This window comes from Tauraco erythrolophus, chromosome 1, assembly GCF_009769465.1.
Source record: "Tauraco erythrolophus isolate bTauEry1 chromosome 1, bTauEry1.pri, whole genome shotgun sequence".
NCBI lineage: Eukaryota > Metazoa > Chordata > Aves > Musophagiformes > Musophagidae > Tauraco > Tauraco erythrolophus.
In genome coordinates this window covers 7710770-7724592 of record NC_141465.1, presented here as the reverse complement: position 1 = coordinate 7724592, position 13823 = coordinate 7710770, and the positions used below count along the sequence as shown (strand labels likewise).

The following is a 13823-nucleotide window of genomic DNA, read 5'->3' as shown; positions in this document are numbered from 1 at the left end:
CACGTGACGACACGCCACCGCCCCACGCCCAGCCAGCCGTGATGCGCCGGCGCGGGGCGGGCCCGGGCTAACGGCGGCCTCAGCGCCCGCCGGCGCCGCAGCCGCTCCGCCCCTCTGCGTGTGGGCGCGCAAGGTGGGACGGCGCGGAGGAGGGAGAGGGGCGGGGGCGGAAGGGCAACGGCTTTTGGCGTGCGTGTGCGCCCCGCAGTCCGTGGGGAGGGGCGGCTCACGTGACCGAGGGGACGAGCGCGGGCGAGAGCTGGAGCGGAGCCCGGTTCCCCGGGGTCACGTGGCCGGAGCGGCCGGGAGGGGCGGGGCCGGTTGTCAAAGAGGACAGGGGTGCGCGCTCCCGCGCAGGGCGGGGCAGTCGGGGGCGCGCTGCCGGGCGGGACGGCCCCGCCCCGCCAGGTGGGGCTGGAGAGGTGGCGCGGGGAGCCCTGTGCGGGGTGCTGAGGTGCCGGCCGGGGGCCCTGGCGATGGGCGCCGGGGGCGTGCAACGGCCGTGAGGGGTAGTGCGGCGGCGCGGCCGCCCGTGTGCTCGGCCGCGGCGTCTGAGCGCCGGCCTCTGCCGCCTCGGAGCCCGGCGTGTCCCGCGCGGCCCCGCTCCCGGCTGAGGCAGCGACGTGGCAGACGGCGGTCGGCAGAGGCAGGCGAGTGTTCCTTCGGGGCGGCGCAGCGCCCAGCGCCGCTCGCTGGCCGCGCTCTCGCCGCCGCTGCCGGGTGAATGTTCGCCCCGTGTCCCCTCGGGGACCGCGGAGCCAGCGCTCGCTCGGGGCTTGCTTTGAAGCCTCTCTCCCCGGCGCCCCGGGCCCGCTCGGGGTGCGGCGGCCCGAGCCGCGGCAGCGCGGGTGTCGCGGCCGGTAGCGGCCCGAAGCGGCTCCCCCTCCTCCCCAGGCACGGGGGCCGGGGCCGGCCGCCTGCCAGCCGGTTTGTCGGACCTGGGGGCCCGTTAATGGGTCGGTCGAGTGACGGCAGCGCTGGAGGCAGGACTTGGGTACAGCTCAGGCTCTGCCTCCAGCAATCCGGATTCCTCCAGTAGTCTGGCTTCCTCATCCCCTTCCGAGGCACAAGCCGGTGCTGAGCGAGCCCCATGTCATCTCTGCGGTGTTGCTCTCGCTCCACAGCGCTAGAACTTTTCCTTACTGGAATTAGGAACGAGAACGCTGTCTAAAAATATTAAAGAAAAATAAGCACGTAATTTATTCAATTCTTTCAGCTAATCAGTATTCCGTAAATGTACTTTTCTGACGAACTGGCCTCTTTGTGCCACCTTCTGAGTCACTGTGTATACATTGTTTATCTCCTTTTGCTGGTCCTCGTAGCATATTCTCCTGTCTTCTTTTTTTTTTTTTAATTAAGAAAGAAAAAGATAACTGTAGAACGAAATCATGGCTTGTGATGCAAGCATCTTTGTATAAGATAACACAAAGCAGTAAAATACACGTGTTTAACTGATTCCTGGAAGTGCTATTTATAGCGTATTTTCATTTTGTCGTCCAAAGGGCATTGACAACAAGACAGAAGAATGGAGGGCAAGTGCTGCAGTCGATTTCTGGTTTGCTCCAAGACAACCACCTATACCTTTCTGCTTGGAGGAGTGTTTATTGCGCTGGGCTCAAGTCGGATCCTCTTGATGAAGTATTCTGCCAATGAAGGTGCTATTGGGCAATAAACATAATGTACCTCAAATAAGAAAGAGTTGACATTTAGGGTAAAACAGATACCCAAAAGCCTAATTTTCTACCTGCAGAGTTCTTGGCGTAAACATTCTGTTATATCAATAGTGATACGTGTTTGCGTACTAGAAAATTTCTGTATAGGTCTAAGATAAAGTTGCAACTTGGGTTGCAAGGTGTATGATCCATGTGGAGATTCATCCTTAAAAGATGAGGCAGTGGATTATTTCGTAGCTGATTTTCAAAGACTTAAATTGTTGCGTAAGCACTATTGATGATATGCGTCTTAACTAAAATATTCATCTCACAACAGGCTTAGGAGAAAAGTGTTGTCATAGTGGGCGTGCTATAACTGGCTAGTGTTACAGCTTCTCCTGTTGCCAAGTGTTAGCAAAATATGCTAACAAAGACAAGATACAGTCCTAGAAAAATGTTGTGTCGTCTTGGAAGCTGTTTTTTGTGAGGGGAAAAAATAGCATATTGCTGTTTGAGGCAAACATTCCTGGTTTAAATTTTTTTTAAAACCGTGATACTCTTGAGTTCTTCCAAAAAGTTCTGCTGTAAACTGGGACCAAATGAGGAAAGATTTCAACCCAGAAGGGAGGCTGTTCAGGAAGTTGTATATCATAAAATTTGGAATATTTATAATGAAAATGCTGACATAGCCTTTTGCATTTATGGAAAGTGGCTAAAATTCTGCCTGGGGGGGTTAAAATAGTTTCTTGCTTTAATTATGAATGCAGGAGACAGAATCTGATTGTGTACTCTCTATGGTTTGCTGAATCCCACAGATAACAAATATGATTACCTTCCTACAACAGTGAACATATGTTCTGAAGTAGTAAAACTGATCCTGTGTGTTGTATTGGCACTGTGGGTTAAGAAAAAAGGTAAGTACCTATTTTTAAAATAACTGAGATGTGTTGTCTTTCTAAGATTTGCTGTATTTCAAATTCTTTTTTCTTTTTTTTAATGATAAGTTCACGTGGAGTAGTATGGAGTAGGTTGTGCTAGTAAGGTTCACTGAAATTTTGTCTTCCATGCAGAATTATAACTAAACTTTACTTTTGCAACTCTGCTTCATGCTGTAAATTCAGGTGTTCTTGAGTTGTGTGTATGGTAGTTGAAATGGGGACAGTTGAAATAGAAAGTGTAATGAAGACACAGTCTGACATTTTCAGAATTCTAACACAGAGTAACGCGCTAGCGTAATAGGAGCCACCTCACTGAAGTCACGACTGAACAGAAGCTTATAAGTTGCACTAACTCGGGGATTGGCCTTTATGTCCTGGTTTCTGACCACTTGTATTTAAAAGTACCACCACCTTCCGTTGAAGGGGCTTTGTGTGTGTGTAGTGGTGGTTGAGTCAGAAGCAACATATCAATGTTATAATTCACGATAGCTTTGTGAAGTTAAATCTTGGGGCTGCGCTTCAGGAAAAGCAGTGTCAGGCTTCTCGAGCTACTAGTTTTGTGTTGCAGGCTGTTTTTCCATCCTAGGTTTTCTGCCCTGATGTAAAAAAGATGAGAGGTTAACTTCATAGAATTTCAGAATGGTAGAGGACAGATGTTAAAATTGGAAGAGGGTGTCAGGCACTGGAGACTCATGTTAAATTTAAGTGCTAGTTTTGTCCACTTTTCCTTGGAGCAGTCATGGCTCTGGCAAGCTGATAAAAGTTTTACTTCCACCATATAACACAGATACAGATAAGATAGTAAATATATTCAGGCAGTGTTTGCCATCATTTGCTACTGCTGACTACGTGTTTTCTGGTTTTCTTCCTTTTTTTTTTCTTCTCCCTCCTTTTTTTTTTTCTTTTTTTCTTTTTTTTTTTTTTTCCCCCTGCTTCCAGATATCTGAGTTTTGGTGAACTAATGTGTTGGTGGTTCAGAAGAGGATTTAGATAACATTGTGTAGTCTTAAATCTGTGCTAACAAAGTACTTCTGTCATCAACCCTAGGGTAGTCTAAGGTTTATCACAGTCTTCCTCCTGAAGTATGTGTCCTGAATACCTAAGTAAATGTCATTCTTTGTTCTTTGTCCTTTATTTCCTCCTTCTTCCTAGATGTTCTCTTTTTACGCAGCTGATGTGCTGTGTGCTATAGGTACTGAGTTCTGGTTTATTTTGTATTTCTAACATTGCTGACTGCCCTTTAGGTGCTATATGAACAGATCCACTGTCTGTGCCACTGTTTCAGTTCTAGATTTGGTTGATTATCATCAGAAAATCATACCCAGTCATGTCGCTATTGTGTGGGGACTTTAGGGTGCTTTGTGGCCCTCAAAGAAGGGTTGATAATTGAAGTTGCTCCCAGTTGACAAATATTCTGATGGGGGCGAAAGACTTCTTGATGGTGTCTCTGCTGAAGCAAGGAGGTGAATGCCCGTATGCACAGGATTGCTGCTTTAGCTGTGTATTCTGCCCCAGTTCTGGCCCCTGTGTGGCCAGAGGTCTGTGGTATTTCAGCTTGTTTTGGACCAACAGTGCTCCTGAAAACAGAGCAGTGGTACCTATTCTGTTATAAGGGAATGGGCTTTCAACAATAAGGAAGATGCCTTTCTTACTAATTCTTTTCCTTTCAGAGGGTTGCTTGGATCGCCCTTTTGAATGTTTTTCCTGGAAGAATTTTTGTAATTCCATGAAATGGTCAATTCCTGCTTTTCTTTACTTTTTGGATAACTTGATTGTCTTCTACGTCCTGTCCTACCTCCAGCCAGTAAGTATACATGTACTGAATAAAGTATCTTCCAGTGACTTAGTGGTAGGTGTTGTTGCCCTCGGACTATCTACAGCTGTAACACTGGCCAGGCAAGACTTGCAGGTAAAAGAATGATCTGTTACCTGACCAGGCAGACCTTCCCATTCTCTCGCTCGCTTGTCAGTGTTGTACAGCTCTCAGTAGAGGAGAGCCTCTTGCGTATTTTCTCCATCCAAAGTGGTTTAGAAATAGGCTGAATTGCCCAAGTATTAGGCAGGTTTTTGGTGCTTTCCCTCCTTTGGTTTCTTCAACTCTGTATTTCTCTTTCAATGCATTTCCTCATCTTGCTAGTATTTGCGTTGCACTTTTCTGTGCAGCTCCTACCACTTTAGGTATGTGACTTCACGTGATGACTTGGTTTCTTTCCTCACTGACTCCAAAGAAAAGTGAGATAAGTGTAATCCCACAAAGGGGGTAAGTGTAGTAGGAACTGAGGAGAGGAGGAAGAAAGCTGTTTGACTCTTAATTTTTGCATTTGTTTTTTAGTTATGTTTAAGCACAAAATTTAACTGACACTTTGTTCTAGCTACATTCAGTCTTTTGGATGAATCTACATATGCTCAGGAAATAGTACAGTTTTTGTGCTTTCTTTTATTTTCATGCTAGGATACCTTTTGGTTCAGAAGGTGGCAGCCATACCTGACTGGACTTGGTTTCATTTTAAAACTTCTTTAAAAACTAAGCAGGTTTGGAACTAAGTAGTACTTGGGTGATCAGTTGCTTGAAGTATAGAGTTGCTTTGGTGGCATTTTTTTTTTGCTTGGAGCTTCAGCTAGAACTTTGGGTACTCTTTAGTGGTTAACGTTTCCTAGTGATAAGACCTATTTTTTAGGAACTTTGTTTGTGACATGTAAGTTAGTGGCATGGTGATCTTTGGTAAATTATTTTCTTACTCCTTCTCATCTAGGGCAGAGGTCCCTTGAGGCCTCAGAGAACAAAGCAACTCAAAATTAATACCTTGTAACTATCGCTATAAATTTTGATCATATTGTGTTACCAGAGATGTTGCCTGGGGGACTTTGACAGCGTAGCAAAACCATAGTATCATGGAACACCTGTACCTTTTGTGTCAAGCTTCCCTTTTCAAGAGTGGTTTCTGCTAGTTCCAGGTTCACTTTTTCTCCTTCCACAGTGTTCACCTAACATCAATATTTATTGAGTTGTAATCTTGCAAAGTGGAAAATTAAGCAGTGGTTTCTTGGGCAGATGTCTCGTGTCAGTCTTCAGCTTACTTGAGATCCTGTGTTGTGCTGTTTCATGGGGTTTATTATTTAGCAGATGTATGTTGGAATAGAGTGGAACTAAGGTAATGGGAAAAGGGCTTGTGCTTTTCCTCTGGTAAATGAGAAAAGCTCTGCTATTGCAGAATTGGGAACGCGGATATGCAGATAAGAAAGTTGAAGATAAAGTCTGTGTTTGCACTTCTGAATCCATTTATGTTTTGGGGTATAATTGTCTAAAAAAGTGATCTCACTCTAAGGCTAACTTGGAGGAAATAGTTCAGATGCCTGGATTTTTGTATGTGTACTGACTACACAGGGCAGTCCTGAATAGAACACACTTTGGGAAACACCCTTACCCCATAAAAGAATGTTTTTTTCCCCACTGGTGCTGGTAAATTCTGATCTTTAGTGGTAACTGCAGTGCCTAAAAGAGCCTCTTCTTGGTCCAGTGTCCCAGTATAGAGTGTCTAATAGAATGAAAAGACAATCCTTGCTACAAGGAGTTTGCAGCTTGAGATTATGGCCATGGATTTGGGCACTGTCATTATTATACAGTGATTCCCAAATTAGACAGGAGCTTTAGAGTTGTCTCCAGTTGTACTTTGAAACAGATGAATTTTTTAGTACACTTGTAGTCTTGAAAACTCAAGTCAAGAACCTCCTTAACCTTTGATAAACGGTACAGCAAATGCATTTGACATGTGGTTTAGGCCCAGCCAGCAACTAAGTGCCACGTGGCTGCTCGCTCACTTCCCTCCCCTGCAGTGGAATGGAGAGGAGAAAATACAACAAAAGGCTTGTGGGTCAAGACAAGGATCATTCACCAATTATGGTCATGGGCAAAACAGACTCGATTTGGGGGAAAAAGTCATTTGAATTTGTTACCCATCACATCAGAGAGGATAATGAGGAACAAAACCAAATCTTAATAAAACCCACTTTCCCCTTGCCCTTCCATTCTTCCCAGGCTCAGCTTTGCTTCCTGTTTCTCTATCTCCTCCCACTGAGGGGTGCAGGGGGACAGGGAATGGGAGTTGTGGTCAGTTTGTCATGCGTTGTTTCTGCTGCATCTTCCTCCTTTGGGGTAGGACTCCTCACACTCTTCCTTTGCTCCAGCATGGGATCCCTTCCCATGGGAGACAGTTCTCCATGAATTTCTCCGATGTGAGTCCTTCCCCTGGGCTCCAGTTCTTCACAAACTGCTTGGGCGTGGGTCTCTCCCATGGGGTGCAGTCCTTCAGGAACAGACTGCTCCAGCACGGGCTTCCCACAGAGTCACAATCTTTGGGCACAGCCACATGCTCTGGTGTGGGGTCTTCCACAGGCTGCAGATGGATCTCTGCTCCACCAGTAACATCCATGTGCTGCAGGAGGACACCTGCCTCTTCTTACTCTTCACCATGGGCTGCAGGGGAATGTCAGCTCTGACGCACCTCCTCTCCCTCCATCTTCACTGGCCTTGGTGTTTGCATAGTTGTTTCTCTTATGTCCCACTCCTCTCTCTGCTGCAGCCACACCGGGCCCACCAGGCCTGATGAACCCTGGCGGCCCCGACGGCACAGGCTCTGCCCAGTGGGCATTCACGGATCCAGGAGCTTCAGAGCGCTCCAAGCTGCGCCACCGCAGCTGCCATCACCCCCACTAGGCAAAGGCTGGCGGCCCAGCGCAGACAGTGCCCGTGTCTTCTCCCTCTCTCTACTGCAGGTTCCACATGGTGCAGTTTGTTTTTTTTCTCTTCTTAAATATGTTATTCACAGAGCCACTAATTGACTCAGCCCTGGCCAGTGGTGGGTTCAGCTTGGAGCTGAGGAAGCTTCTAGTAGCTTCTCACAGGGGCCACCCCGGTAGCTTCTCCCGCACTACCAAAATCCTGCCACACCAACCCAGCACAACGTGCAAGAAGTTTATTTTCTGCAAGTGCTGTGTCCATGTCTGGGATTTCACATATGCCGCAAGCTGGCTCTGCAGCCAGAAGCAGCTTCGCCTTCCCTTATTCTTTCCTTATTTTCGTTTGGATCAACTTGTTTTGTGCTGACACAGTTGACTGGTCATTCTGACTGGGGAGCTGGTCTGACAGAAACCTAAACCGTTTTTTTTTGCTAAGCAAGTTTTCCGCTGGATTGTTTTCCCCACATCTTTGTTTCAGTACAGCTTTCCCCACTACAGTGGAACTTAGGCTCTGTTCTTTGCTTGAGATTTTGAAATGGGACATGAATGTCATTGTAGGGGCGTGTTGTTCTACCACTTGGGTGAGGAAAGAAGTTCAGTACCAGGATGGTGCGTTTCATTCTGGTACCTTGCAGAAAGCTGAATGCTTGAAGTCGGTGGGCTTTTGATGTCAATGCTCTGTCTGGAGTATAACTTTGTTCCGCTTCTTCTCTTTCTAGGCAATGGCTGTACTATTCTCAAATTTTGTCATTATAACAACAGCTCTTCTCTTCAGGATAGTGCTAAAGTAAGTAGTATTTACTAAAGTAAATGAGATTTTGTGTCTTCCTAGCTTTGATGAAGTTAAGCTACATTCTTTCTCTTTGTCTGATGGGAACAGTAATTCTGTTTTCTTGCGGCTATACCAACGTGGAGAGATGTGTTTTTTCTACATCTGAAGGTATAGGAAGTAATAGCTTATTAGGAGTCCCTACATATCTCTACACATTTGGTCAACTGTAATGGAAGACAACTGAAATAATGATTATATAGTTGTTGGATGGTCAGAATTAAGGTTTGGGTACTTTCATTTGTACATTAAATATCGTATTTCTTGATTAGCAGTACTTCTTTCCGGTCTGTTGTAATTCTTAACTGAATGTAAATGTCATCTAACAAGAGGGGATGACATAGGTAAGAGTGAAAGATAGCGGTGTCTTTGGTAGTATTGTGCCAGTATTGTGCCAGTATTGTGCCATCCTGATGTGTTTCTGGTCAACTGCATGGTACGTTTTGAAAAGTAGTTGTATGTCCTTTCTTCATTATTCGTGGGACAAAAGCCAGCCTCTCTGTCCTGTGTGTTCCGCTCTGTCTGATTTGTGCTGTTTATGGTGAGATTTAGATTCAGAAGAGACTGACAGGGAGATGGATATCAACTTCACACTCTACTCAAGAAGTCACTTGTGTTGAACATGGAGCAAACACACCTTTTCTATAGGTGTTAATATACCGAGAGTGTCTGATGGTCTGACTTGAAATGCTTTTTCTCAATTGTTTAGTTTTGTCTCTTGTGATGTCACAGTTGACTTAATCTTCCAAATTTCTGATTTTCGCTGAGATAAACAGGCTTTGCTGGAGTGAAAAAATGGTATAAATAATTCTAACAGTCTTACAAATTACATCCATAGATTTATATGATTTACTATCATAAAATACTAGAAAAGGACACAAAATCATGGGGGAAAAGTGAAATGCAGTGAAAGTTTACCAAAGAAAGAAGGTAATTATTTGAATGTCTGTGGTTTCTTTTTATCCATCATACCTGTGTTCCCATGGAGACAACAGGTGCTTTTAAGTTGTCAGGCAGTCAATATCTAGAACCAACATGATGTCGAAAGACTTTCCTTAAATTATCTCTACAGAATATTCCATTTTGTGTTTCTTTGATTGCCAGGCTGGGCTCCCCTTGCCATAGAAAAGCATGTTGCATTTTGGCATTTTACTGTCAATTCCAAAAAGCCAAGATGTTTGTTTGCACTGTCTCTGTCTCCTTATCTGCGACATAATGTCTTTTATGTGTTTTGTAGAGATTGTTCTCCTGTCACTTAATTTGTGCCACTGTGTTTCTAAAGTCGGTGGCTTTTTTTGTCTACTCCTAGGCGAAAACTCTCTTGGGTACAATGGGCATCCCTGGTGATTTTATTCCTGTCCATCGTTGCCCTGACTCTAGGAACCGGAGGCCATCAGCAAAGCTTGGCTGTGCACGGATTCCATCACAGTATGTTTTTTAGTCCAGCTAACCACTGCCTTCTCTATGCCGGCCCTGAGGAAGCATGCCTGGAAAAGGGCAACTGCGAGGCACCAAGTTTCCTTCCCAGCTTCCAGTGGAATGTCACCAGTACCATGGCAGGAGCATTGAAACCTCTCCGCCTCAGCCTGGGCCATCTGCTTATTTTAGTGCAGTGTTTCATTTCTGCCCTGGCTAACATCTACAACGAAAAGATCTTGAAAGATGGGGATCAGCTTGCTGAAAGCATCTTCATGCAGAACAGCAAACTCTATGCCTTTGGGGTGCTGTTCAATGGGCTTATGCTGGGGCTGCGGGCCAAGGACCGGAGGCAGATAGGGAACTGTGGCTTCTTTTATGGGCACAACATCTTCTCAGTGGCTCTTATATTTGTCACAGCTTTCCTGGGGCTGTCTGTAGCCTTCATCTTGAAGTTCCGAGACAATATGTTCCATGTTATGACTGCTCAGATCACCACTGTCATCATCACCTCCGTCTCATTCGTCATCTTTGACTTCAGGCCTTCTCTAGAGTTCTTTTTGGAAGCTCCTGTAGTGCTTCTCTCCATATTCATCTATAATGCCAGTAAACCAAGAGGCCTGGAATATGCCACTCTGCGGGAAAGGGGCAAACTTGTCAAAGGAGATGCATGGGAGAGGTCAAGTGGGGTAAGGCTTTTCTGTACTTGTCTCCTGTGATTTCTCTCTTGTTTCACCTCCATTTGTACTATGGAACTTTTGGAAGATTCATTTTGGATGTGACTGGACTCATCTCTCAACTCAAACACCAAAACTCCTCAATGTTTCTTAAAATCTTTTAAATTGATTGGGTGTTGCTTTGCATATTCCCCTTTTTTGATTCTTGAAGCCTAGGTAAGCAGCTTTCCTGCTGTGACTATAAACAATCCTGTGAGCAACTTTAGCTTTGTACGAGTCCTCTCTTGAAACCTTTATAACCAAAATATTTTACTGGCCCTGGGCATCCAGAAATTGGAATTGATGCCTGGGAAATAATTGTACTTAAGGAGAACTGATAAATCTGTGTAGCTGAGCCCACATCATGAAGAAGTTGATATATTTGATGTTACGATCCTTTCCATCTTAATAGTCAGAGATACCTGAAGACAAAAAGGTAATGTTTAAATACAGAGTTTTAACATGTTTTTTTCTTACGAAACATTTCCTCCAGGCCTGTGAGTGTGTTTTTGTCCTAATTTGAATAGTAATCTCGTTAACTAGAACATGGCAGGGAGGGCGTGCTCTTAGATATGCCATTCAGTTGAGCTGAGCCGTCAGTCTGAGCGGGAGAGGTTCATGTCTGTGCACTTTCTGTCTGTGTGCACAGATGGGTTCTGTAATACAGGTTGCAACCAGCAGAGTGCTGTCTCCGTTTAATGCTAAGAAACATTAAACTTGGAAAAGATGTTTTCCAGAAATTCCACATGATGCCTTTTTAGGCTGTAGTTTAACAGTGGTAAATAACATGAAGTCATGTATTTTTGGTATACCAGGTGTTACCTATTTTAGCACTTACAATTGAGCAGCTATGGTAAAAACAAATAGCACTGTGTGAGCAGGCTTCCTGATGAAGGAATGGGCTACCAACTGGATCACTAAAAAGTGTTAAAGATACGGGGGATGTTTTTTATGAGCATGTATATCCTAGAGCAAGATTATAACACACTGGTAAGATATTTAAATTACAGGGTCTTGATTTTGTGTAAGTGATGCCTTCAAAGTAAACTCTGCTCTTCTTGGTTTTCCTTTTTTTTTTTTTCCCCTAGTATTAATAGCAAGATGAATTTTGCTCACATTGTTCTCTTCTGATTCCTGTAGGATGGAGAAGAATTTGAGAGACTGAACAAACCAAGCAGCGACATTGATACAGATGAAGATTCCCTCTAGCATGAGGCTAGCTCAGAGGAGTGCTATTAGTCATAGTGAGAGAATGTTTATGGAGAGAAGGGTCACTTTTCCCCACTTGCAAAGCAAGTAAGATTATTTTGGGGCTTGATGTCAGAGGTGGGTAGGGAAAACATCCAAGCCATATGTATGGAGAGTTGTATTCCCTCTTCCTATCAGTGTAAATCAGGAGTTCAAAATCTGCTGAAACAAACAAAATTTGTAACCGATGCAAACAAGAAGAGGCTTGGACCGTGGACTTGGTGGTCTGGGTGACGTGCTGCATTATGGAAGGCAATCCTGGACTCTTAACCATGTGTCTTTCTCAGCTTTGGTTGATAGTCTTGAGTCACTGCAACTTCCTGTAAGAATTCCTTGGTTAGCAAAGCAGAGATAAAACTATTCTCCACCTTGCAGAAGTGATATGAGCATTGACTAATGATTTTGCTGCATCTTCCAATGTACAAATGCTCCACTAAGTTTTCTTTTCAGGACTTAAGATGTTACTAATAACCTCATAAATAATGAGGCATATTGACTGTTTTATTGTGTTTTGGCAATTCAGTTCAACATATCCCTAACTGAGTAAAAGAGTCCCTCTGAAGCAACCTCATCAAACTCTCACTTGAGAATGTGTAATAAATCAAATAATTTGGGTTAAGGATATGTTGATCCTTCAAACAGGCAGATCTCTAGAGTCTGATTTGAGTTTGAATGGTCTTAATTCTGTCTTCATTCCTGTTTTTACATCAGTGTAACTGTACTGACTCCTATGGAGTCCTTTCTTATTTTCTCTGATGTGACTGAGAGCAGAATTCCACTGACTTCAGCCACTAGTTCTCATCACATTTTCTGTATGAGACTGTTGTGTGCCTGTCTCCCAGTGTCTGGGGAAATGGAAATCTGGAATGCCTTTGTAGCAGATAGTGAATTTTATGTGTGACTTATGTGGCCTAATTTTGGAAGAGCTTGAATAAAACAGAAATGTGTTCTACAGTACGAATGAATCACAGGGTTTTTTTTGTGTTTAGAAAGGTTGTGTGTAGAGACTTAGTTTGTGCTCAGGGCACTATCTGAAAACAAACATTATGCAGCTACACTGATGCCCTTCAACATCTGGAGCGCTGAGTGGTGCAGGTGGTAGTGTTGCTGGTGCAGTGTTGCACCACCCTGTCAGACTGATAAGACATTCCTTTTCTAGAGAGAGAAATCACTCTTCAGAGTGCCAGGCATAGTGATCTCAAAATCACTGTCGAGGCATCTGCTGGATTGTATTTTAAGTGAGATGAAAAATTGATTCCAAATAATTCAGAGAATTTTAAAAGGGTGAATGGAATAAGGATGCAGATAAGAGATTCTTGGTGTATTACTCAAGCCTCTTTTCTCAAAATAGTGGAAAAAATATTGGTTTATAATTTCCTCCCTTCAAAAATGCATCTTTCATAGTTGAAAGATACTGTCAAAAGAATTCTGGAGAAGATAAGCAATGAGTTCAGTGTCAAAGCCTCATACCACAGTGTATAGTAATCAGTTAGTGATGCATTTCTCTGGACTGAAGACAGACCTGCCTTTGTTCCCTTCTGCCATCCTGTTTCCAGGCTCTGTGTGTAACAGCTTACTTATGCATACCGTATTAATGGCTCATTGCTATATTAATTAACATACCTCCTGTCACTGATCCATCAAGAGAGGCAGCCTGTTTCCACATGTGGCCAATGACTGTCAAGTTATAAACTATGAATCTAAAATTATTATTCTCATTTCTTTTTCCCCAGGAGTATTAACTTTTTCTAACATATATTAAGAATAACTGTACAAAGTGTAATTACCGTTGTGGTTGAAATTTTACAGCTGATCTCATTGTGCTTGTGTAGTGTACAGTAGGCCATTTCAACAAAAGGAATCCTAGTTGTTTGTGTCCGTGCAGAATGAATAAGAAAACATATTTCAGTGTAACTTCCAGAAACATGGTTTTCATTGGTTTGTGATGTCCTGTTTTGGGAAGTGAAACTTCAACGCAAAAAAAAAAGCTCAAACTGTTAAAAGACTTGGATGCGGTAAGACATTTTCATATTTTTTTTTCCATTACATACAGCTTTGCAATACATACCTGCCCGAGTTAATTGTCTTTTTCAGTCACAGCTACCAACTTAAGCAGGTATTTCCAAGAAGAGTGAGAGTACTGTTAGCTTTAGATTGCTTTGCATTTACATGAGTGATAGCTTTTTACATGAACTTTTCTAGAGAGCTTTGCCTTGCATGAAGACAGAACACAGAAATCAGCCTCATACCTCTAATGACAGAGCATCAAACCAAAGACGAATGCCTT

At 43.8% G+C, this 13823-nt stretch overlaps 1 protein-coding gene across 1 annotated transcript; it reads left to right on the top strand.

Moving 5' to 3' along the window:
* Positions 1-93: 93 nt before the first annotated feature.
* Positions 94-12492, top strand: SLC35A5 (solute carrier family 35 member A5). Its single transcript, XM_086621670.1, has 7 exons — positions 94-133; positions 1503-1655; positions 2468-2566; positions 4261-4394; positions 8047-8114; positions 9466-10261; positions 11429-12492. Exons 2-7 carry the CDS (start codon positions 1526-1528, stop codon positions 11495-11497), a joined length of 1296 nt encoding a protein of 431 aa, XP_086477796.1. The 5' UTR covers positions 94-133; positions 1503-1525; the 3' UTR covers positions 11498-12492.
* Positions 12493-13823: the final 1331 nt, after the last annotated feature.